General features: G+C 40.9%; 2 protein-coding genes and 3 non-coding genes across 5 annotated transcripts; all 5 read left to right on the forward strand.

The window, feature by feature from the left end:
• The first annotated feature begins 7,231 nt into the window (after positions 1-7,231).
• Positions 7,232-7,678, forward strand: LOC116889728 (elongation factor P-like). The gene has a single exon (XM_032890603.1). It carries the CDS (start codon positions 7,232-7,234, stop codon positions 7,676-7,678), a length of 447 nt encoding a protein of 148 aa, XP_032746494.1.
• A 752-nt stretch (positions 7,679-8,430) lies between these two features.
• Trnay-gua lies at positions 8,431-8,513 on the forward strand. The gene has a single exon. It is a non-coding gene; the product is annotated as a tRNA-Tyr (tRNA).
• Positions 8,514-8,520: 7 nt separating this feature from the next.
• On the forward strand, positions 8,521-8,592 carry Trnaq-uug. Its single transcript has one exon. It is a non-coding gene; the product is annotated as a tRNA-Gln (tRNA).
• Positions 8,593-8,600: 8 nt separating this feature from the next.
• On the forward strand, positions 8,601-8,672 carry Trnak-uuu. Its single transcript has one exon. It is a non-coding gene; the product is annotated as a tRNA-Lys (tRNA).
• A 13,967-nt stretch (positions 8,673-22,639) lies between these two features.
• Positions 22,640-23,164, forward strand: LOC116889729 (energy-coupling factor transporter ATP-binding protein EcfA1-like). Its single transcript, XM_032890604.1, has one exon. The coding sequence runs from the start codon at positions 22,640-22,642 to the stop codon at positions 23,162-23,164; it is 525 nt and encodes a 174-aa protein (XP_032746495.1).

Below are 23,164 nucleotides of genomic sequence, written 5' to 3' on the forward strand. Positions count from 1 at the left end.
TTCTTATTGTTATTTCCTCTCCTTCACTGTTTTCTAGAACGGAACGATATGCTTCGTATTGTTCTTCTTCGGTTGGTCAATCTGCCGATTCCATATATAGGAATTCACTCCTGAACAATCCCACTCCCTTACCTCCATATGAAATAACTTTCTGAAGATCCTTAGGTTGCCCAATATTACCCCTAACATTGAATTTGGTTCCGCATTTGAGCATACACTCTCTTTTCTTAAATTCTTCAAGTTCTTTTCTACTTTCCTCCAGTTCTTTTTCCCGTTTCTTTCATTCCTGTATTTCTCCGTTATCCAATCCCACCATCGCAATTCCTTCCCTAGCATCAATGGCCATCATCTCTCCATTTTTCACTCCTTTGGTGATCTCTTTAAGAGAAACTACAGCAGGTATCTCTAGGGTCTTTGCCATGATGGCCGAGTGCGATGTGGCACCCCCTATGTCAGTTGCAAATCCTCTTACGTATTTTCTGTTGAGCATCGCAGTCTCGCTTGGGCTAAGATCATGAGCTACGATGATGCATTCTTCATCTATAAGAAGAAGATCCGGAAGATCCACATTACATGCACAGGACAGAAATCGCTTTTTTAAGTCTCTAATGTCACTTGCCCTCTCTTTAAAGTAGCTGTTTTGGGCCGCCTCGAACATTTTTTGGTATTTGGTGAAGATGGAATCTATTGACCAGGCACAAGATTTTCCCTGTCCTATCAATTCTTCTACCTCTCCCAACATAACCTCATCTGAAGCCATTTCCAGATGGGCCCTAAATATATCCCCCTTATCCGCAGATATCTTTTCAGTTGCTAACTTAATAAGGTTCTCTATTTGACCCTTTACTTTATTCTTGCAGGACTCCCAAATTTTTAGTTCTTCCTCTTTATTCTCGCCATTCTCCTTGAAATTCATCACCGGGTCCTCCAGAAGAAAGACCTTAGCAAGACCTATGCCACCACCGACTCCTATCCCTTTGTATTTCCTGCTCATATTACTATATAACTAAGAGAGAAGAAGGACCAACTACTGCGGTTGAAGGATAACCAGATACTGGCCTATGCCAAATCCGAAGCTCTAAGACAAAAAAAGGAGCTTAGCCTAATAGCTTCGGAGAATTCCATATATCCTGAAGCATTATCCATAGCCCTTTATCCTCTTTCAAATAAGTATAGTGAAGGCTATCCAAATAAAAGATTTTATAGAGGTTGTGTATATATTGACTTAATAGAAACTCACGCTATAGAAATAACCCAAAAACTATTTGGATGTAAATTTGCTAATGTTCAATGCTTTTCTGGTTCAATAGCAAATCTTGCCATATATAAGGCCTTACTTAAACCAGGAGATGCCATTTTAGGACTGGATATGTCCTGCGGAGGACATCTTTCCCACACTTCTCCATACTCCTTCGTTTCACATTTCTACAAAACTCATTCCTTCACTCTGAACGCCCAAACTCTAAAGTTGGACTACGAACTAATACAAAAACTAGCACTTGAACATAGACCAAAACTAATAGTGGCAGGATTTTCCAGTTATCCATTCTCTGTAGACTTTCAAAGGTTTAGGCAAATAGCCGATTCGGTTGGAGCCTATCTTCTGGCAGATATTTGCCATCTCTCGGGTCTAATAGCAACAGGACTTCATCAACACTGTTTTCCTCACGCTCACATTGCCATGTGCACTACTCATAAACAACTTAGGGGTTATCGCGGGGCCATAATAATGTGGAATGATCCCTCATTTACAATTCCCATAAATAAATCGGTATTCCCGGGACTGCAGGGTGGAATGAATCCTTCAGCAGTGGCCATAAACGCCTATTGTTTGGAGAGAGATCTGGAGCCTCAATATAAAAGTTACATGGTTCAGGTGGTCGAGAATGCTAAAATAATGGTGTCTTACCTTAGAAGCCAAGGAGTATCAATAATAGGAACAGACACCCATCTGTTTCTCATCGACACGAAATTCACTTACGGACTGACAGGACAGGAGGCGTCCGGAATCCTGGAATCCGCGGGATACATAACCAACCCCAACTTGATACCATTTGATGAGGAACCTCCCTTAGTTGCCTCGGGAATTAGAATAGGCACACTTTCACTTACAATACTTCAACCAACTCATTTGGAGGTTCAATGGATCTCCGAACAGATTCACAATCTACTGTCAGACCCCACAGAGCTAAACATAAAACTTTCTAGGGAATCGCTGGAAAAATGACTTGATACTAAACATAAATAGTGGCTGGCGGTAAGAAGTGCATGGTCTGCACTAGATATGCTCCCTCACCTACGGGATATCTTCATGTTGGTGGAGCTAGAACCGCTCTATTCAACTATTTGTACGCTAAAAAGAACAATGGTAAGTTCATACTGAGAATAGAGGACACTGACGCCCAGAGGAACGTCCCCGATGGTCACATAGCGATGGAGAATAGTCTTAAGCTTCTGAATATATTTCCTGATGAGTCTTTCAGTTATCCGGGAACGTGTGGGCCATACATGCAGTCCCAGAAGCTTGAAAGATATGAGGAGGTGTGCCAGACTCTTCTCGAGGAGGGAAAAGCCTACAGATGCTTCTGCAGTGAAAAGGAACTGCAAGAATTTAGAAAGAAATCTCTCCAGAATCACGAAACCCCTACTTATTCGGGTAAATGTAGGAGACTTAATGATGAGGAGGTAAATAGATTGTTGGCGTCCGGAGTACCCTATACGGTGAGGTTGAAGGTGGACATTTGTTCTTCTTACGGTTGGCGAGATCTAGTTAGAGGAGATATAGTGCAAAGCTCGGAAACAATGAGCGACAATGTAATTATGAGATCTAACAAACTTCCAACCTATAACTTTGCATCTACCGTAGACGATCTGGACATGCAGGTTACATGTATATTGAGAGGGGAAGAACACATCCCCAATACTTTTTATCAATTGGCCCTATACCACGCTCTTGACCGCGAGGAAGACATTCCATCATTTGGGCATCTTTCCCTGGTGGTTGACGAGAATAAGGCCAAGCTCTCCAAGAGATCAGGACACGATATCCATTCGGTGGATGGACTTCTGCAGATGGGATATGTGCCGGAGGCGGTGGTTAACTTTATGGCCCTTCTAGGATGGTCCCACGGGGAGGAAGAGATATTTACTATGGAAGAGCTGGTGAATAAATTTTCTGTGGAGGGCATCAGTAAGTCCCCTTCCTATTTTGATGTCCAGAAGCTTAATTGAATAAATCACAAATATATGCAGAACATGACCGATGACTCCTACTGAAATTTTGTAGCTCCAATCTTCAATATCAATTTGGGGAAATTTGAGCCCAGAAAGAAAATATTTGCTCTAGTTCACAGGAGACACATTGATTATGCAGGACAGCTGAACGACTTGGCTAAAGAGTTCTATCGGAGAAAGATTTTGACAGATGAGATGATAGAAATGTTGAAGAATGCACGCGCTTTGATCGAGAGTGCCGTTGAAAATTTTCCTCCACCGAAGGACGAATGGAACAAGATAGTGATTATGAACTACCTGAAACAGTTATGCCAGATCAGCGGTCTTAGGGGCGCCAACCTCTATAAGCCTCTTCGAGTTGCCTTTTCATTACAACTGGAGGGTCTTGAATTATTCAATGTTCTTCATTGTCTTGGTAGAGACAGGGCTAGATCGAATTTAATTAAGTGTTGGAAAGTTATAAGGGATGAACAGACTTAGGTCCTTCTCGAAGGCCTATCTTCTTAGGCCAAATCCAAAATTTCACTTCTTTAAGGATTCTGTTCATGGATCCATTAATTTTTCGGCCGATCAACATTGACTCTATCGGATGGTGAATACCGAGGAGTTTTGGCGGCTACATGAAGTGAAGCAAATGTCCTTCACCAACATGAATTTTCCTGGAGTGAATCATACAAGGTTTGAACATTCTCTGGGGGTTTATGAGCTCCTAAATAGATTTATTGGTTCCTTTTTAGCAAAGGGATATCTGGACAAGAATAAGGATCAGAAGGCCATCAACATCGCTTTGGCTTCTGGATTATTGCATGACATTGGGCATGGTCCCCTTTCACATGTATTCGAGAGGGTTGTAAAGGGTTTCAGACATGAGGAATTCGGGATCAAGATTATTTCGGATCCGGTAACCAAGATCAACAAAATACTCAGGGAGAAGGCTGTTGAGGATGGGTTAGATGAGGAATTTTATGTGAAAGAGATTGCAAAGGTTCTTAGAGGAAAGAGTGAATATGGGTGGATACAGAGTCTTTTGTCTTCGGATTTTGATGTGGATAGGTTGGATTATCTTATGAGGGATTCTCTTCACGCGGGGGTTTCCTACGGGAGACAGATAGACTCTGATTTGTTCATACAATGGGCTTCCATTAAAGACGGGAGATTGGTGTTTTCACCCAAGATAAAGAATGCAATGATCCATTTCTTGTATGCTCGAAAGATTATGTACGATGACATATATGAAAATAAGGTTAGTTTCAAGTTGGAGAAGGCCTTTGCCATGGCATGCACACTCATCATCGGCAAAGAGCCTAGGGGAAAATGGGAGTGAATATTTGAAAGAGACGTGAAGGACTGGAGGGTTGAGGATTTTGTTACCCTTACGGATGCGGAGTTTGTGGGGAATGTGAGAAACAAGATGATGAAGCTATGTGGAGACGAGATGATAAGAAAACTTTTGGGGTATATATTTGGGATTTGAATTAATGAAATGGGAGAGCACTATGAGTGTGCGGAAGTTAGGGAGATTGCCGAGGAGATAGATGCAAAGTTAGGGGAGATGGAAAAGAGGGAGAATTTGGACGAGTCCATGGAGGTTTATTTTTTTGATTCTAGGGATGAGAGCATCTGTAAATATAGGTTGTGTTTAAAATTTGATTGTTGTCAACTTTAGTGTATGTCCGAGAATAATAGGACACTTAGCGTTTCTGAGTTGGTTGATCTGGCATATGTTATAGCCAAGGAGCAGTTTGGGGATAGACCCTTTGACTTTACTTCCATATGGAGTAAGGTCTGGAGGGATGCTGAGGCTTTTTCTAAGGAGAAGGTTGAGGATTGGATAGGGTATTTCTATACTGAACTATCCAATGATTCTAGGTTCACTTTGTATTCGTTCAAAATGTGGAAGCTAAGGGAGTTTGTGCCCATGAAGGAGGTTCAGATGCTGGAGAAATATGTGTTTGCGGGTGAGACCGTTTTTGAAGAGGAGTCTAGGGTATATGAGGATTCGTTAAAAAGCAGCAAGAAAGAAGTTGAGATTATTGTTACGGAGGAAGGTTCCAGAGATGAGAATATTGATGATATAGAGGAAGCTTTGGGAGAAAAGAGTGATTCGTCCGAAGAGGATCAGGATGAAATCTTCGAATCTGAAGAGGAATAGTGGTGCCCAGGGGGGGACTCGAACCCCCACAATGTTGCCATTGGCAGATTTTGAGTCTGCTGCGTCTACCGGTTCCGCCACCCGGGCCTAGAACAAAGATCATTTTAAATTAATGTCCAAGACAAACACTCCAAACAAACCCCAGAAGCAGCATTTGATCAACGAGGAGATTAAGGTTAGTCCTGTTTTACTCGTTGTTGGGGAGGGGAATAACAGAATGGTCGAATTGGAAGAGGCCCTGCAGGAGGCCAAGCGTCAGGAGTTGGATCTTGTTTTGATAAACGAAAATGCTAAGGTTCCGATAGTAAAAATACTTGACTATGGGAAGTTTTCCTACGAGATCAGGAAGAAACAGAAGAAGCACAATAGTAGTAATAGGGCAGTTGCAAAGATAAAGTCCATTACTGTGAAACCCCAAATAAGCGAACACGATATAGGGTGAAAGGCCAATAAAGCCATAGAGTGGTTGAAAGGGGGGGAGAGAGTTCAGTTTGTGGTTAAGGCTCCGGGGAGAATGTGCGAGAGGATGGATTTGATAAATGAAGTGTATGAATCTTTTGTTAAACTGGTGGAGGACTACGGGAAGCCAAGGGAAAATTTGAAGAAGATGAGTAAAATCCAATATATAACCTACTTTATGCCTACGGGAAAATAGAATATGAAGAATAACATAAAGACCAAGAAGGCCTTCTCTAAACGATTTTTGGTGCTTGGCAACGGGAAACTAAAAAGAAAGAGGTCACATAGGTCACATCTTGCGTCCAATAAAACAACTAAACAGAAGCGACATGCAAGAAGTTCCACTATACTTACTAAGCCGCAGATGAAGAGAGCATATCAATTGCTTCAGGGATAATGAGGGTTCCGGGTGGTTATAGTACCAGACAGAGGAGAAAGAGGGTTCTTAAGAGAGCTGAAGGGTATTGGGGACATAGGCATAAGTCCTATAGAACCGCAAGACAGTCGTTGATTAGGTCGGCTCAGTATGCCTTCATCTCAAGAAAGCAGAGGAAGAGGGATTTCAGAAGACTGTGAATAATGAGGATAAATGCTGCGGTTAGGGCCGAAGGGATAACCTATTCGAGATTCATGGAGGCTATGCAAAAGAAGGGTGTTCCATTTAACAGGAAGATTCTTTCGGAGATGGCAATACATCATCCTGAGCAATTCAAGCAATTGGTTTCATTGGCCAAGTAGGGAATGGTTGTAGACTGGAAGCAGCTTCTTATTGCCCAGAGAACACTCGATCAATATACATTTGAGCAAAAGGGACTAGACTACAACGTAACCAGAAAGAATAGGTTTCTGGCACTGATGGTTGAGCTAAATGAGTTGGCCAATGAAACCAAGGCATTTAAGTTTTGGTCCAATAAAACCAACATTAGCAGAGAGAAGATTTTGGAGGAGTATGTGGATGTGCTTCACTTTACTCTTTCTGTCTACTGCAGCGAGGGAGTTGAGGATCTAGATCTGGAGCCTAAGTCTATGGTGAATCAGCAGGAGCATGATTTTGTGGTTAATTTTCTTCTTGAGCTTATAGTTGAGCTAGCAAAGATATGGGGGAGGGTGATGAATAAAAGTGGGTTTTCCTCGGATGACATGAAGGACTTTATAGGGTGGACCATTAGGTTTTTGGAGTTGTCGTCACATCTTGGGTTCACATGATGGGAGGTTATGGAGGCCTACGATAGAAAGAGATTGATTAATGTGGGTAGACAGAAGTCTGGGTCATACTAGTTATCTATGTCGGAGCAGATACAGGCAATAGACCTTAGGAGGGGGCAGGCAATTATCTGGAAGGGGGAGATATATTTGGTCCTGGACCATTCCTTCAATAAGACGGCTATGAGGGGGGGAATAGTTAAGTGCAAAGTAAAAAACATAAGAACTAAATCCATCACCATAGAGGACTTTTCGGGTCAGAAGTTCGAGAAGGCCGTTATAGAGAAGATTGATGCCATCTATTCCTATACGGAGGGAGGAATAATACATTTCTTGAATGCTGAAGATTATTCGGACATATCTATTAATGCCGAAGACTTTAGTAGTGAGCTAAAGTATCTAGAAGATGGTGCTGAAGTAAAGCTGAGTGTATGGTCTGAAGAGGTGTTGTTTATAAATCTTCCTGAATTGGTTTCGTTGGCCATAGAGAGCTTCGAGGACGAGGGAGCTCCATCCGAAATGAAGAAGGCAATAACTAGCACGGGACTAATGGTTCTTGTTCCTAAGTTCTGCAATGTCGGAGATCGAATAAACGTATCCACCTCGGATGGCAAATATAGATCGCGTTAATAGATGGTTCTGGTTTAGGATCTGGTTTTCTCCTTTATCGGCCTTTATATATTCAATAAAGACTTTCTTCCTTAGGAGGATGGTCAGAAAGTACATGAAGGGTGTGGAGGAGTTTGATGAACTTATGAGGTATGACAAGTTTATTTCCTGCTTTAAGTGGAGAATGTATTCACAACCTTACACCTATTGTTTCCTTACCGAGAAGAAGCTTTCGGAGAAACAGAATATCTTCATAGTGGACGAGAATTTAGACTGGAAGTCAATACCATTGATGACCTACGTCATAAAGAATTGCAAACACTCCTATCCCAAGTTTTTGTTAAATAATATTCTCATGAACAAAGGGGACAACAGGAGTCTAATGCTATGGGATTTGATAGACACTTTCTATGGAGAGGGTGATTTGGATAGGGCCATAGCCTCCACTAGATCATTTTTTGTAGAGAAGAGCTTTGTGGAGCGACACGAAATGGCTATGGAGAAGATTATGGGGAGTCATATTTCGATTGTTCCTGTGGTGTCTAGGGTTAGGGAGGGAAATAGGTGGTATTCAATAGGGGAGCCCATAAAAACATCTAGGATGGTTTCTAGAAGTAGAGCGGGTGCCGTCGAAACTCTACTTTCTAGTTTTTCTCTGTTAGAATCTAGGATTGACGGGGAGATTAAGCGGTTGGGAGCCAGGGAACCTTTTTCCCTACGAAATCTATTTACGATTAGTAAATAATATTCGTCTGTTGTAAAATTCCATAAAGGGGTAGGTAGCGAAGTGGCTAAACGCTTCTGACTGTAGATCAGACACCTTTTGGTTTCGGGGGTTCGAATCCCTCCCTGCCCACCAGTGTTGGGCTGTAGCCAAGCGGTAAGGCACTAGACTTTGACTCTATGATGCGATGGTTCGAATCCATCTAGCCCAGCCATTTTCGACTTGCTAGCTCAGCGGTAGAGCATTCGCCTTTTAAGCGAAGGGTCCTGGGTTCGAATCCCAGGCGAGTCACCATATATGTGGGGGTTGGTGCCGGAGTGGCGGAATTGGCAGACGCCCAGGACTTAAGATCCTGTGAAGTTTTTCTTCGTGAGAGTTCGAGTCTCTCTTCCGGCACCATTTGCAGCCATAGTTTAATGATAGAACAATAGCCTTCCAAGCTATCGATGTGGGTTTGATTCCCATTGGCTGCTCCATTATTTATTAAAATCATTGTCTAGTCCGAATGCTTCCATTCAGCTATAGGAGCTTTAAAGAACATTTACAGGGGAACCTAGAACGGGCAGAGTCTAGGTTCATGATTAAGACCTTTGTATCGGCTGCTGCATATTTCTTTCTGTTTGCAATCCTTCTGATCATATGCAACCACATAGTAAAAGATTCTTATTCTTGATTATTCGGAATTGGTAGCACTCTATTAGGGTGTATATGTTCCATACCTCTGGTTTTTGCATCTATTAAGTACAGGGCTAATCCCCTTAGAGTTCCCAAGACCTTTGTTGCAACGATATTTGGGCTATTAACTATTTCTTGACTGTTCCTATTCTTGGGAATATCAAGCATAATTACACAGGTCTTGAGGTTTCAGGATTCCGAGAGGTCCGTAAACTATTGCATCTTAATGGTGTTTGGGATGTCCTTCTTCCTGTATATGATCCCGGCTATTGCTGCACTGATTATTCAGAACCGAAGAACCATCATGAAGGTTGGTAGGTTTCTTAATGCCTGCTACCTGATCTACTTTTTCATGTTTCTGATAAGCATCATCATTGCCGTTGCTGGATTTAATCTAAGAGGGTGACATATGTTTATGTTCATCATTGTTACTGTGTTGGTTATGCTATCTCCTGTCCTTACTGTTTATAGAATGAAAACCGTATCCCACTACATTAACTACGATGATGAAGAAGAGAGAAGCAGATGAGAGAACTACTTCATCTTTGAGATTACATATCAGCTACTTCAGCTTGCGTTCCACGTAATGAGAATAGCCTGCAGCATCATTAGCCGAAGGTAGGACATTGCTCTCTCAGGAGCCCCTACGAACGGGTTAAACCCGCATCAATACAGGGGATAAGCCATTTAACTATGATGATCCATAACGGACGAATAGGGTTTCCTATGTACTCCGTAAGGCGCCAAATTTGAAATGCGCCCTTCTACGAATGGGTCTTCTCTTCAAGACAGCCCTTATACATCTCAAGAAGAACTCTTTTGCCACTGGAGTTCTATCTTTCTTCGTCGTATCCGGGGCGGCGGTCATGTCCTCCTCCCATTTATTAACCAGCAACCTCAATAAGGGATATCAGGAAATAAATTACGACAGTAACCCCCACGATCTAATTCTTCTGAGTAAATCATCCAAGCCCTCCCAGAAGATACCAGTAAACGTCAAGTACGACATAACAGATATACAGGATCTTGAGGTTCGAAGGAGCCTTAGATGATCCTGAGACAGTCTTAAGAATGATTTTTGGGCCAAGAGTAATGAATATGAGCAGGTGATGGAGGACATACTCAGTGATACGACGCCTAAATCCATAAATTTCCAAACCGAACCCAAATTTAAATCTCTCCCCACGATAAATTTCAGCATCCCCAGGACCTCCACTAATAATTACTCTTGGTCTAACGCTGTTCTTATGTGCTCCAGCAGCACATCCTTTTTCTCCAATGCCGATGCTGAAATGGAATGAATCGACAGAAACGAATCCCTATTCAATCTCAAGGAGGAATACACAGGTAGAGCCAAAGACAGTTCTTTCATTAGGAAGTCCTGTCACAACAGGGGAAGTGGTTCTTCCAACACTAGGATATCGGGGTCATTAAACGACTTCTTCACTAACCTTTACAAATATCACCGGGATCATACTTCAAAAGATTCTACAGCCGCCTTCACTAAGGAAGAAGTAGCAGACATTCATAGGCAAACCAATGCTCTTAACCCCCGATACTTCTGGAAGGGTAAGCTATTCGACTCTACCGTCTATATGCCCTTGTTGGAGGAGGACTATTACATTTCACTAAGCATTCCCTTTAGGGCACTACTCAAGGATACTGACATAGCTGAACATTTTCTAACTCTAGCCAACAATATAAGAAACTCCGAGGTCTATTACTATCTCGGAGAAGACACAAGAATTCAAATAGAAAAATTTCTCTCCAACCAAAACTTCCGCAGACTACCCCTAGTATTCACAATGTCAAGCATAGCTCAGTATCTCCATAGTAATTCCACCCTACTACTTCCGATGGTTCCCGGAATGACCTATCGGGAAACTCTCTTTATGTTTTTGAAAATGATCATGTGGGATCATCTTCAGAACTCCCAATCCTTTCTTTCACTCTATTCCATCAAGAATCCAACCCTAGACGATCAAACCAAGAATAGTTTTCTGGGAGCTATAGACAAATGAGATGAAAGCATAAAAGGGATCAGTGATTGAAATCCCTTCTCGGAAGTTAAGGAAACCACAATTACCTCTCAGGAAAAATATGTCTTTTCTACCCTAAGACCGGATATTACTTTAGGGGAACTAAAGAAAACTCCTGGAGGAGTTAATGATCCCTCTAATTCCTTCTACTCTGGCAAAGACAATCAAACGCTAATCAAGGCTTTTAAGGACACCCTTAAGTCCTGAATTAATAATGAATCGATCCCTTCATTCTCCAGGGATTCGAAAGCCCATACTCAAGCAACACCCTTTTCTGAAGCCTATTCCCAAACCGTTCAACTTATCCAACAGTCCATCACCAACTACCTGGATTCTTCAAATGTCCTCAATACCAATGCCATGAGGAAATTCCTCAATGAAAGCGAAATTTTCTCCCTCTCCTTTCTTATGCAAAGCTTCGTTTATGATCCCCACAAGTATCTGGGACACTCACAATCCCCCAAAAGTAAGAATGAGGAAGAATCCACTTTTCCTAAGGATATAGACCTAACCTCTTCACCCAACCCCCCTAAAAACAATCGGGATTATTTTCCTTCCATCAACTACCATAAGTCTCTTGTGGTAACCAATTCAGGAAATACATCCGCCAAACTCAATGACCCCACTAAAACCTGACACTCCTTCAAGGTCGTCTCCCGCGATCGAAAGGATAATTCATATGTCAACACCATAAAGATTCTCTCTGGTAACCCCCTATTTAACGTCCACCAGGACTTCCTCTCCACTTTTATGGGTTACAAATCCCATTCCCGAAATATGGATTTCTACAACACCCTCAGACGAATGAAACATACCAATATAGAATTCGCCAAGGACGCCCAAAAAAGATATGACTATCTCTCTTACCCATATGACGATCCCTGAAAGGCCCAAAAGTGAACTAAACCACCCCACCCTCATACGGGCCAAAGCTGAAAAGACCACGATCTTCCCTGAAGCACTGTTTCTAATTCCCAAGGCCACTCCGGACTATCGGCTCAGGGGGCACGAATTTCTCTACTTCTTCAGGATGCTGAACTTCTACACTTAACTAGAACCTTTAAGGTCATCTCCTACTATTTGGGACTCCCTGCCCCTTCCTATATAGATCAGTCCTCAGCTTTCTTCACTGTCGTTTCTCCCTTTTACGCCCAACAGAACAACATAACACCCATCTCGGATGCCCAATACGCCCACTTCAAAAAATTAGTGGAAGGAGATCTGGCTACCCAGGAGGATTGAGAGAGAGAATACTCCTACTTCGTAATGCACCCCGATAACCACAACCACATAGTGAACGTGAACGGTAACAAATTAATCGTTGTGGGAACCGGTCTCTCCCCAGATATGATCCTGCCCTCTCACGCACCATTAAACCTAATCCCAAATAAGGAAAGGGAGGCCATCCTGTACGTGGACAAGTACGGATACAACAACATAAAGTTCAATTCTCTCTCGACTTGGGACGAACAATATCTCTCCATTTCTTATCCCCAGGCTGTTAAAGACATGGGTCTGGAGGAGGACTATAGGAACCAAATGTCCGAATACATCAGATCCTATCTGGTCTCTTGAGGAGCAGGTACCACAGAAGACCAATTCCAGTTAACCTCCGCCAGGACAAGCAATCCCTTTTCGGGGCTTAATCTGGTATTCCTAAGAACTCAATACGCTGATCATCTCATAAGGGTCACTAACCTACTCTTCAACATCATTTTCGCCTTCATGTTTGCGGTGATTCTATTCACCGTATGAATTCTCATAAAGCAATACATCTCCTCATACATAAAGACTTTCGGTGTATTCGTTGCCAACGGAATTCATAGGCTGAAGATCATATTTAATTCTTCACTCTTCATCCTCATTCCTTCCGTAATAGGAGTAACCATTGGTTACCTTATTTCTCTTCCACTTCAACCTACCATATTTGGACTAGTATCAAGCGTTTGATACTTATCTCCCATATTCAGTGGATTTAGTGCCCCTACCTGACTCTTCTATGTTCTTGTAACCTGCTCAGTCCTTGGCCCCATTGCATGAATCACCTCTTTCTTTCTTATGAGAAAAAACGTCAGCAATCTAATGAGGGTTAACCCAACCTTCAGGCAGAACAAACTGGTTCAGTTCATGAGCCATAACTTCCACCACCTTTCATCACTGTGAAAATTCCGACTATCCATAATCACCAACACTATGGGAAGGGGACTCTTGCTTTCCTCTGTGGCCTCATTAATGTTTATCTTCACCAGCTTTCTATTCAACAACCTAAATCAATTCAAACATGTGAGTGATATGGAGATACAGACTAAAGACTACGGATACTCACTACTCTTTAACACCCCGTCTGAACAATCAGGACAACCCCACCTAACAAGCTATACAAATATGGGCGACACCATAGTTGATGGAACACCACATACCTCCTCGGCACTCATCCATAACCCCGACACCTCTACATGAATTAAAGATTCCATTACATTTGGTCCCGATAAACCAGAGATAATAGGTTCCGGAATTAATTTCCTTTATGACCACAAAGACATTAAGGACTACATGTCCCAATGTTCTAATAAGAACTTAACCCTTGACCAATGAAACCAAAAACTGGGTTTTATTGACCTGGATTATCCTTCCAAATCAACCGACGATCAAATCTACAACCATTTCCTCTTCGCCAAACAGTTGACTAAAAAACCAAATCACACCTTTAATTGCTTTACACCTATAGACCAGAACTTCGACATCAAGGACCGAGAATTTATTCGACACACAAAGGAACAGGACTCCCTATGATTCAAGTCAAGAAATAACTCCAATCAACAATCCGACTTCAACCCTTCCACGGATGTCTCCAATCAAATTGGAGTATTGGGACAATATGTTCCGGTCAAGAATGAAGATCGAATTAATAAATCTTCTTTACAAATGGAGAAATATGGAGACGAACCTCTCTTTAAACCTCTAATAGACCACTATTCTTCCCGAACACCTCTACTCAAAAACAATCTCTTTTCTAACCAGGACTTCATAGACTTCAATAACCAATACAAACACCCCACCCTATCCCGTCTCTACCGAGACCATTCCAATTACTGACTCCTTCTTTATCATGACTACAACAATCTAAAAACCAACCCTACTTTCTTCAAGAACCGAATCATCCTTCCAATACTCTTTAACCACACATGAAGTGTACCCGTCTCGGGCAAAATCATAGATCTCAATCCCTGAAATGACTTTAAGGAATTCCTGTCTCGCTACTCCACAGAATTAGTGTCTGCTCTGGAAACTAACCACTTCAATTTCATAAATGAAATCCTAAAGTCAAGATATGGAGCTTACTTCATTAGCAGATTCATGTCTAAACACGACACCACCCAAGAAAACCTATCCCATGACCACCAACCCGGAAAGATCTTCTGGAATAAACCCACTTGAAAGGTAACCAAAGACCTACTGGCCGAACACAATAAGAGCAGCATAGAAGATGGTCTCTACTGAATAAATCCCGACAAGATCCTGTACTTTCACGACATCATGGGAGTTAACAGATTCTTCATCTTCCGTCCTGATTTCCTTTACCTCTTCTACTCTCTCATGAAGGATCCAACCTTCCTCACCAGGGAAATAGCCCCCATAAAAGTGGCATTCAACCAAAACATATATACCCCCGATTACTCTAAGCCCTTTGGAGAATGAAGTTCCACGGGGGACTGAAAAAAAGATGATGACTCCCAACTGGGCCTCACAGCTTCTTCCCAAAACCCCAACTATGAATCCATACCTAATGGAGATCAATCCTACACCTACCTCAGAGTTTCTTTACCTTCAACACACAATCAACAGATGGATATTTTCGGAATCAAGCAGGACCCTAGGGGTTCCTATATCAAACTAAGGGACCAAAACCAAATAATCAATCACCTACTCTATCAGTCTAAATCCTCTTCCGGCGAATATCCCATCATAGTCAACCAATTTACCGCTAAGCGTATGGATCTGCAAAAGGGCTCCACCTTTAAGGTTCGTGTACACAACACTCACGACCGTTTTACTAGACAGGCCAACAATAAATCTCCCCAAATAGTCACCTTTAAGGTTGTGGCTATATACGATTCCTACTTCCAGAACTCCTTCTACCTTAGCCAGAAGAATGCAAATGAAATCTTGGGACTCAACCCCGAATACGGATACAACGGCATATACACCAAACAATTTGACAACAATGATCTGCCCATGCAGCTATCCAAAGCCATATCTGGTTTCTCTGCCCCTGGCATATATTCCTTCGTCAAGATGGATAAAACCTCCGATGCTTTCTTTAGATTCCTAAAGCATACATCAATTCCGTCCTACGACAACCCTTTCACACAACCAGCCAACTATAGGTATATTCTCAATCGATTAGGCGTCACAGACTCCTCCATGGATCATGAACAAACAGCCAATCTACTTGTTCAGCTTTACGGTTCATCATCTGCCCTATCTCCATCAGTAATAAAGGTGGATCCTGCTGGATTCACAAATAATTTCATGTTCAGGGCAGTTCCCGAACTAATCATGTCCGTCATTAATCTCTTCATAATAGTCTTTACCCCTCTTCTGGTCCTATCTCTGATAGTAATAACCAAACTGATAATAGAGGACCTAAGAAACATTCTTACCATCCTTAATCTATTAGGATTCACCTATTCCGAAAATTCCACAACCATTCTTCTATATCTGGGACTTGTACTTTCTCTGGCAACAATAATAGCCCTTCCTCTATCTTCCGCCCTAATCTCTTTCTACTCAACTGGAATCTTTAATACATTAAGTATTTACCTTCCGATAGGACTAAGGGCGGACTACGCTCTTTTGTCCTTTACAGTTCTTCTGTCAATGTTTAGTTTTTCATATTGAATCTCTTTAAGAAAAATAAAATCCCTATATTTACCAAATGAAATGAAGGCTTTAGTAGTCTAAATCATATTTTTTTCTTAGGGTTTTTATATCTCTAAGGGACTCACCTCTCTCCCCTTATACGGGTGAATCCAAATTAATTTAGTGATCGCATGAGTCTTCTATTTAAGACGGCCCTTATACACCTTAAGAAAAATTTCTTCGTAACTGGCGTTTTAGCCTTCTTTGTAACGTCGGGAGCGGCTGTGATGTCCTCCTCTTATCTACTTACAAGCAATTTACACAAAGGCTACCAGGAAATTAACTATGACAGTAATCTCCATGATCTAATACTTCTTAGTAGTGCACGAAAGCCCACACCAAGAATACATGCAGACGTCAAGTATGACATCAGAGATATTCAAGAACTATCTGTAAACCGAAGTCTTAAATGATCCTGGAACAGTCTCAAGAATGAGTTCTGGTCCAAGAGCAATGACTACGACACTATTCTTAAGGAAGTCACAGAGAACTATAAACCATCCTCCTCACGCTCTTCAGGCATTCAACCCAAATTCAAAAAATTACCAACCCTAAACTTCAGCATTCCTAACACCAAAATCGAAAATCTTTCGTGGGCCAACGCTTTTCTTATGTGTTCTTCCCCTTCGTCTTTCTTTAGTAACGCCAATTCTGAGTTGACATGAATGGACACCAATAACGCTTTATATGATGCTGACAAACAGATTACTGGTCCTAAAGATCAAAGCACTTTTCTTAGACAAAGCTGTGGTTCATTTAGTTCCACCATTAACGCCAAATCTTTACCATCAATGAATTTCATGAATCGGCTATACAAATACTACAAAATACACATTTCACCACATTCATCTCAAGAATTTACTGAAGACGAGATATTTGAAATTCACCGTCAAACACAATCTTTCAACCCTAAATACTTTTGGAAGCATGACATATCCGGAAAGAACGTATACATGAATTTGTTGGAGGAAGACTATTATGTGTCACTTAATATACCCTTTCAGGTGTTGCTGGATGGAGACAATATAGCCCAAAGATTATTAGCACTAGCCAATAATCTCACTAAGTCCGAGATCTATTATCAATTGGATAATCAAACTAGAGTCCAAGTCTATAAGTTTCTGTCTAACAAAAGATTTCAGACTCTTCCAATTACTATTACTGTTTCCAATCTAGCTAGATTAATTTATGACAACAACACTAATTTTGTTTTGCCCATGATTCCCGGAATGACTTACCGGGAAACCCTTTACATGATACTGAAACTGGTACTTTGGGACTATTTACATATTCCTCCCGGAAAGGATCAACCCATCAAAAATCTTAGGGATCTTTATGTTTCCAGGGAATTAATTTATAACGATGAAATCAAACAGCAGTTGTTAACATCCATTCAAGGATGGGATGAGAATATTAGTGGCATAGGAGACTGAAAACCCTTTGGTGAAGCTAAAACATCGACTCAGATAGAAAAGCAGGAGAATTACGTTTTTTCTACTCTAAGTGCTAATCAGAAATTGTCGATATTAAAGAATAGATTTGGAAGCGAAAGTGAAGAATGAAAATCTCCCGTTTCTCCCTATATTCCACCCAATGCAACACCCATCTACAAGGACTCGGACAATCTAATCAAGAATTTTAAGAATGTATTAACGTCCTGAATTAAAGGGGAATACTATCACAAGGAGAACAGCAACTCAGTTCAAATAATTCCCGCTTTTGATCGAGACTCCAAAACCAATCTAGATGGAGCAAACGCCATCTCAGACGGAGATAAGTTTAATGATCAAAAATCCTTTTATCAACCCTATCCTGAACTTTTTGAAGACACCTACAACACTATGATTTCCATGATTCAAAGCGCTTTCACACACTTTTTGGATTCCGCCAATATTCTTAATACAAAGTCGATGAAGCAGTTTCTGAATGAAAGTGAAATATTTTCCCTTTCATTCTTAATGCAAAATTTCGTATATGACCCTCACAAATACCTTGGTCAATCCGAATCTCAAAAAAAGAAATATAAAGGCGCTTCCATTCCACAAGGAATTAAGGTTGCCAGCTCCCATAACCCGCCCTATAAAAAGAGTGATTTCTTTCCTTCAATTAACTATCACAAATCCTTGGTGGTAACCAATTCTGGAAATACCTCCTCTAAGTTAAACGATCCCACAAAAACCTGACACTCTTTCAAGATAGTCACTCAGGAACGAAAGGATAATTCCTACGTTAACACAATCAAGATACTCTCGGGCAACCCTCTATTTAATGCTTCTCAGGACTATTTGTCCACTCTTATGGGATATAAATCAGAATCTCGAAATTTGAACATACATAATGTCTTGCGTCGTATGCAACATGCCAAGGAGGATTATGCGAATGATTCTAAGAAGAGATATGATTATCTCTCCTATCCCTTTGACGATCCATGGAAAGATCAGAAGTGAACCACATCGTTTCATCCACACACAGTAGAGTCATTGATAGATGTCGGTTTACCCTGGTCAAAAATTTGAACAACATCTAATAATTCTTGATTAACCAGTCAAGGAGCAAGGGTTTCCGTTTCATTGCTGGATTTTGAAAACCTACATTTAACCAGAACCTTGAAAGTTATGACAAGATTCTTGGGATTTCCACTTCCATCTTACATAGATCAATCATCTGCTTTCTTTACTATTGTTTCTCCCTTCTACGCACAACAGAACAACATCAAACCTATATCCGATGTCCAATACGCCCATTTCAAAAAATTAGTAGAGGGACAAGATACCACTCAGGAGGACTGGGAGAGGGAATATTCTTATTTCATCACGCATCCAGATAATCACAATCACATAGTAAATGTGAACGGCAACAAACTCATCGTTGTGGGCACAGGCCTGTCACCGGACATGATTCTTCCCTCTCATGCCCCACTAAACCTAATTCCTAATAAGGAAAAGGAGGCAATTCTTTACGTTGACAAGTATGGCTATAACCACATCAAGTTTAATTCCCTTTCCACTTGAGATGAACAATACCTTTCTATTGCATACCCCCAGGCCGTCAAGGACATGGGTCTAGAGGAGGATTACAAAAACCAAATGTCTGAATATATTCGTTCTTATCTATTCTCTCGAGGCTCCAACTCACCGGAGGATCAATTTCAATTGACATCTGTCAAAGACAGCAATCCATTTTCGGGATTGAATCTAGTGTTTCTAAGAACCCAATATTCCGACTATCTCATGACAGCTACCAATCTTTTGTTCAACATAATTTTCGCTTTCATGATGGCTGTAATACTATTCACCGTATGGATACTCATTAAACAATACACTACCTCGTCCATAAAGACATTCGGTGTATTCGTTGCTAACGGTGTTCAACGTCTACAAATCATTCTAAATTCCTCTATATTTGTTCTGCTTCCTGCAATTTTGGGGGTAACTCTGGGTTACCTTATTTCTCTTCCACTTCAACCGATTTTGTTCGGTCTAGTATCCGGAGTTTGATATCTATCACCAGTATTCAGTGGATTTAGTGTTTCCCAATGACTTTTCTATGTTCTATTGACTGGCGCTGTTTTAGGACCAATTTCCTGAGTTACTTCCTTTCTGATCATAAGGAGAAATGTAAGTAACTTGATGAAGGTGAACCCCACCTTCAGGCAGAATAGGTTAATTCAGTTTATAAGCCATAGATGTCACAGTCTTTCTTCGCTATGGAAATTCCGATTGTCCATCATCATGAACACGCTCGGGAGAGGTTTATTGCTATCTTCGATTGCGTCGCTAATGTTTATCTTCACAAGCTTCCTCTTTAACAATCTAAATCAATTCAAGCACGTGAGCGATATGGAGCTTCAGACTAAGGATTATGGTTACTCAATATTCTTTAATACTCCTTCTGAACAATCGGGTCAACCTTATCTAACTAGTTATTCCAACATGGGCGACACCTATGTTGACGGTACTCCTCACATTAAGAATGTATTTGCCTATGACGTTAATAATGCCACCTGAAAAAAGGAAACCCTTGACTTCAACTACAGCAATCCTGAAATAGTCAGCGCCAGCATTAATGGCATCTATGACTCCAAAGAAATCCAGGATTATATGAAAACATGTTCTCAAACAATTACAAATCTAAGAGACTGACGCACAAAGCTAGGTGTGATTGATTTGAATTACATCCAGAGGTCCGTCGAAGAGAACGTCTACGATAAGTATCTGTTTGCTAAGAAAATGACTAAGAAGAATGGGAACATTGATTGTAATAATTGAATAGTTAACAGTTTTACTCAGTCAAATCGAGACTTCATCACCCACTCTACTGAAAAAGATTCCATATGGTTCAAATCTAAACCAGGCGCAAGTAATATCTATTCTTCATCTTCTTCTTCCTTTAATCCTTCCTTTAAGATCGAAAATAAGCTAGGCGTTCTAGGGCATTATGTTCCAGTTGAGCATGAGAGCAGAGAAGGCTCTTCGAAGTATAAGATGGAGAAATATGGAAGTGAACCATTATTCAATCCACTAATCGAATATTACCGAACAAAAAAACCCCTTCCCACAACGAATTCATCGAAAGATAGCGAATACATTGCTTACGAGTTCCTAGGAGAAACCACAGACACCACAGAAAAAACATTAGATGGAAACACCCAACTATTAAACGGAGACTTCGTCAAATTTGATGGCCAACATACACACCCTACCCTATCTAGGCTTTATAAGGATCATTCCAACTATTGATTAATGCTTTATCGTGATTATGCCCAAATAAAAACTAATCCTTCATTCCTTAAGAACAGAGTTATTCTTCCTTTTCTATTTAACCACACCTGAAGCATACCAATTGCAGGGAAAACAATTGAACTAAACCCTTGAAATGATTTCAAGGACTTCTTGTCCAAATACTCCACAGAGTTAGTGTCTGCTCTTGAAAATAACTATTTCAACTTTATTAATGAAATTCTTAAATCCAGATATGGAAAGTTTTTTATTAGTAGATTTATGTCTAAACACTCTTTCACCCAACACAGCACCCAACACAGCACCCAACACAGCACCCAACAACATGTTCCAGGAAAAACCTTCTGGGGAAAACCTACATGAAAAGTATCCAAGAACCTTCTGGCAGAGCATAATAAGAATTTAGTAGAAGAAGGTCTATACTGAATTAACCCCGACAAACTCCTATACCTCCATGACATCATGGGGGTAAATAGATTTTTCATTTTCCGTCCGGACTTTCTGTATTTCTTTTATGCAATCATGAAGGATCCTTCCTTCCTTAGGAAGAACATAGCACCCATAAAGGTCTCCTTTAACCAAAACCTTTACATCCCAGACTACAATGACCCATTCAAGGAATGGACTCTTAGTGGGAATTGAACAACCGACGATTCAAGTAAATTAGGAATAACAGCCTCTTCCCAAAACCCTAACTATGTAGATACCCCAAACGGAGATCAATCTTACACCTATATTGAAAGTATCATTCCAGCACTTAAGGATAAGTGAATAAATATATTTGGTCTTAAACAGGATACTAGGGGTGCCTACATAAAACTCAAGAAGAACGGAAAAATCATAAATGATCTTTTATACAGGGAGAAATTTCAATCTGGAGAGTACCCTATCTTGGTCAATCAATTCACAGCCAAACAAATGGGTTTGGACGTGGGTTCCACTTTCTCGGTTTTAGTGCGAAACACCACAGATAGATATATCCGAGTCGCCCACCATCTCCCCTATAAAACAGTGTTCTTCAAGGTTGTGGGAATATATGACTCATACTTTCAGAATGCTTTCTATGTTAGTCAGAAGAACGCTAACGAAATTCTGGCACTTAACACCGAATACGGCTACAACGGAATTTACACTCAACAGTTCCCAAACAACGATTTACCTATGCAACTCTCTCAATCCATTTCCGGTTTTTCCGCTCTGGGTCTTTACTCCTTTGTGAAAGTGGACAAAGCTGAAGAAGACTTTATGTCCTTTCTTAGACATACTCCTCAAAATCCTTACGATAGCATTTTTAAACAGCCTTCTAATAAACAATTTATACTCAACAGCCTAGATTGAAAGGGCGGTGAACTGGATCACGAAAAAACCGCAGAACTTCTTCATAACATCTACGATCCTCAACCTGCCTTAACTGCCTCCGTCATAAATGTTGATCCAGCCGGATTCGTGAACAATTTCATGTTTAGGGCTGTTCCGGATCTGATTATGTCTGTCATAAATCTCTTCATTATGGTTTTCACTCCTCTTCTGGTCCTATCTCTGCTTGTGATAACTAAACTGATTATTGAGGATCTTAGAAATATTCTTACGATACTGAACCTGCTTGGATTCACCTATTCAGAGAATTCAACTACTATCCTTCTATATTTGGGATTGGTTCTAACTCTCTCGACAATCCTTGCTATCCCACTATCTTCGACTCTAATATCCTTATATGCAACGGGAATTTTCGATGCACTGAGCATCTATCTTCCAATAGGATTGAGGGTTGACTATTCAGTATTATCCTTCGCTATACTTCTATCCATGTTTGGCTTCTCCTATTGGGTATCCCTCAAGAAGATTAAATCTTTATATCTTCCAGTTGAGATGAAAGCTTTAAATGGATAATAAGTCCTATTCCATCGAGCTGACCAACGTAAGGTTTGGTTATGTCAAGGATAGGCCAGTGCTGAAGAACGTCAATCTAAAACTCAATGTAAATAAATACATCTGTATATTGGGACATAATGGATCCGGAAAATCTACTCTCTCAAGACTCCTTCTAGGCTTGTCCAAAGTGTGGTCCGGCACCATAAAGATAGCAGGCATAGAACTCAACGAAGCCAACTATAAGAAGGCTCTCCATAAGATAGGACTCATTTTCCAGAACCCTGACTCTCAGTTCATAGGGCTAACGGCTGAAGATGACATAGCATTTGGATTAGAGAACAGGAATGTACCTAGAGCTCTGATCAGGAAGATTATTGATCATGTGGCTAAGTTTCTGAACATTGAATCTCTTCTGCATTTGAATTCCTTTATGCTTTCGGGAGGGCAGAAGCAGAAGGTGTGCATAGCTTCCATATTGGCACTGGATCCGGAAATAATCATCTTTGACGAATCCACCTCCATGCTTGATGATTGA

This window comes from Rattus rattus, unplaced genomic scaffold (genome assembly GCF_011064425.1).
Source record: "Rattus rattus isolate New Zealand unplaced genomic scaffold, Rrattus_CSIRO_v1 PGA_scaffold_65, whole genome shotgun sequence".
NCBI classification, from domain to species: Eukaryota; Metazoa; Chordata; class Mammalia; order Rodentia; family Muridae; genus Rattus; species Rattus rattus.

Excerpts from the sequence above, each read along its gene's own strand:
- LOC116889728 (XM_032890603.1), top strand. The coding sequence starts at position 7,232 with ATGAGGGGGGGAATAGTTAAGTGCAAAGTAAAAAACATAAGAACTAAA.
- LOC116889729 (XM_032890604.1), top strand. The coding sequence starts at position 22,640 with ATGGATAATAAGTCCTATTCCATCGAGCTGACCAACGTAAGGTTTGGT.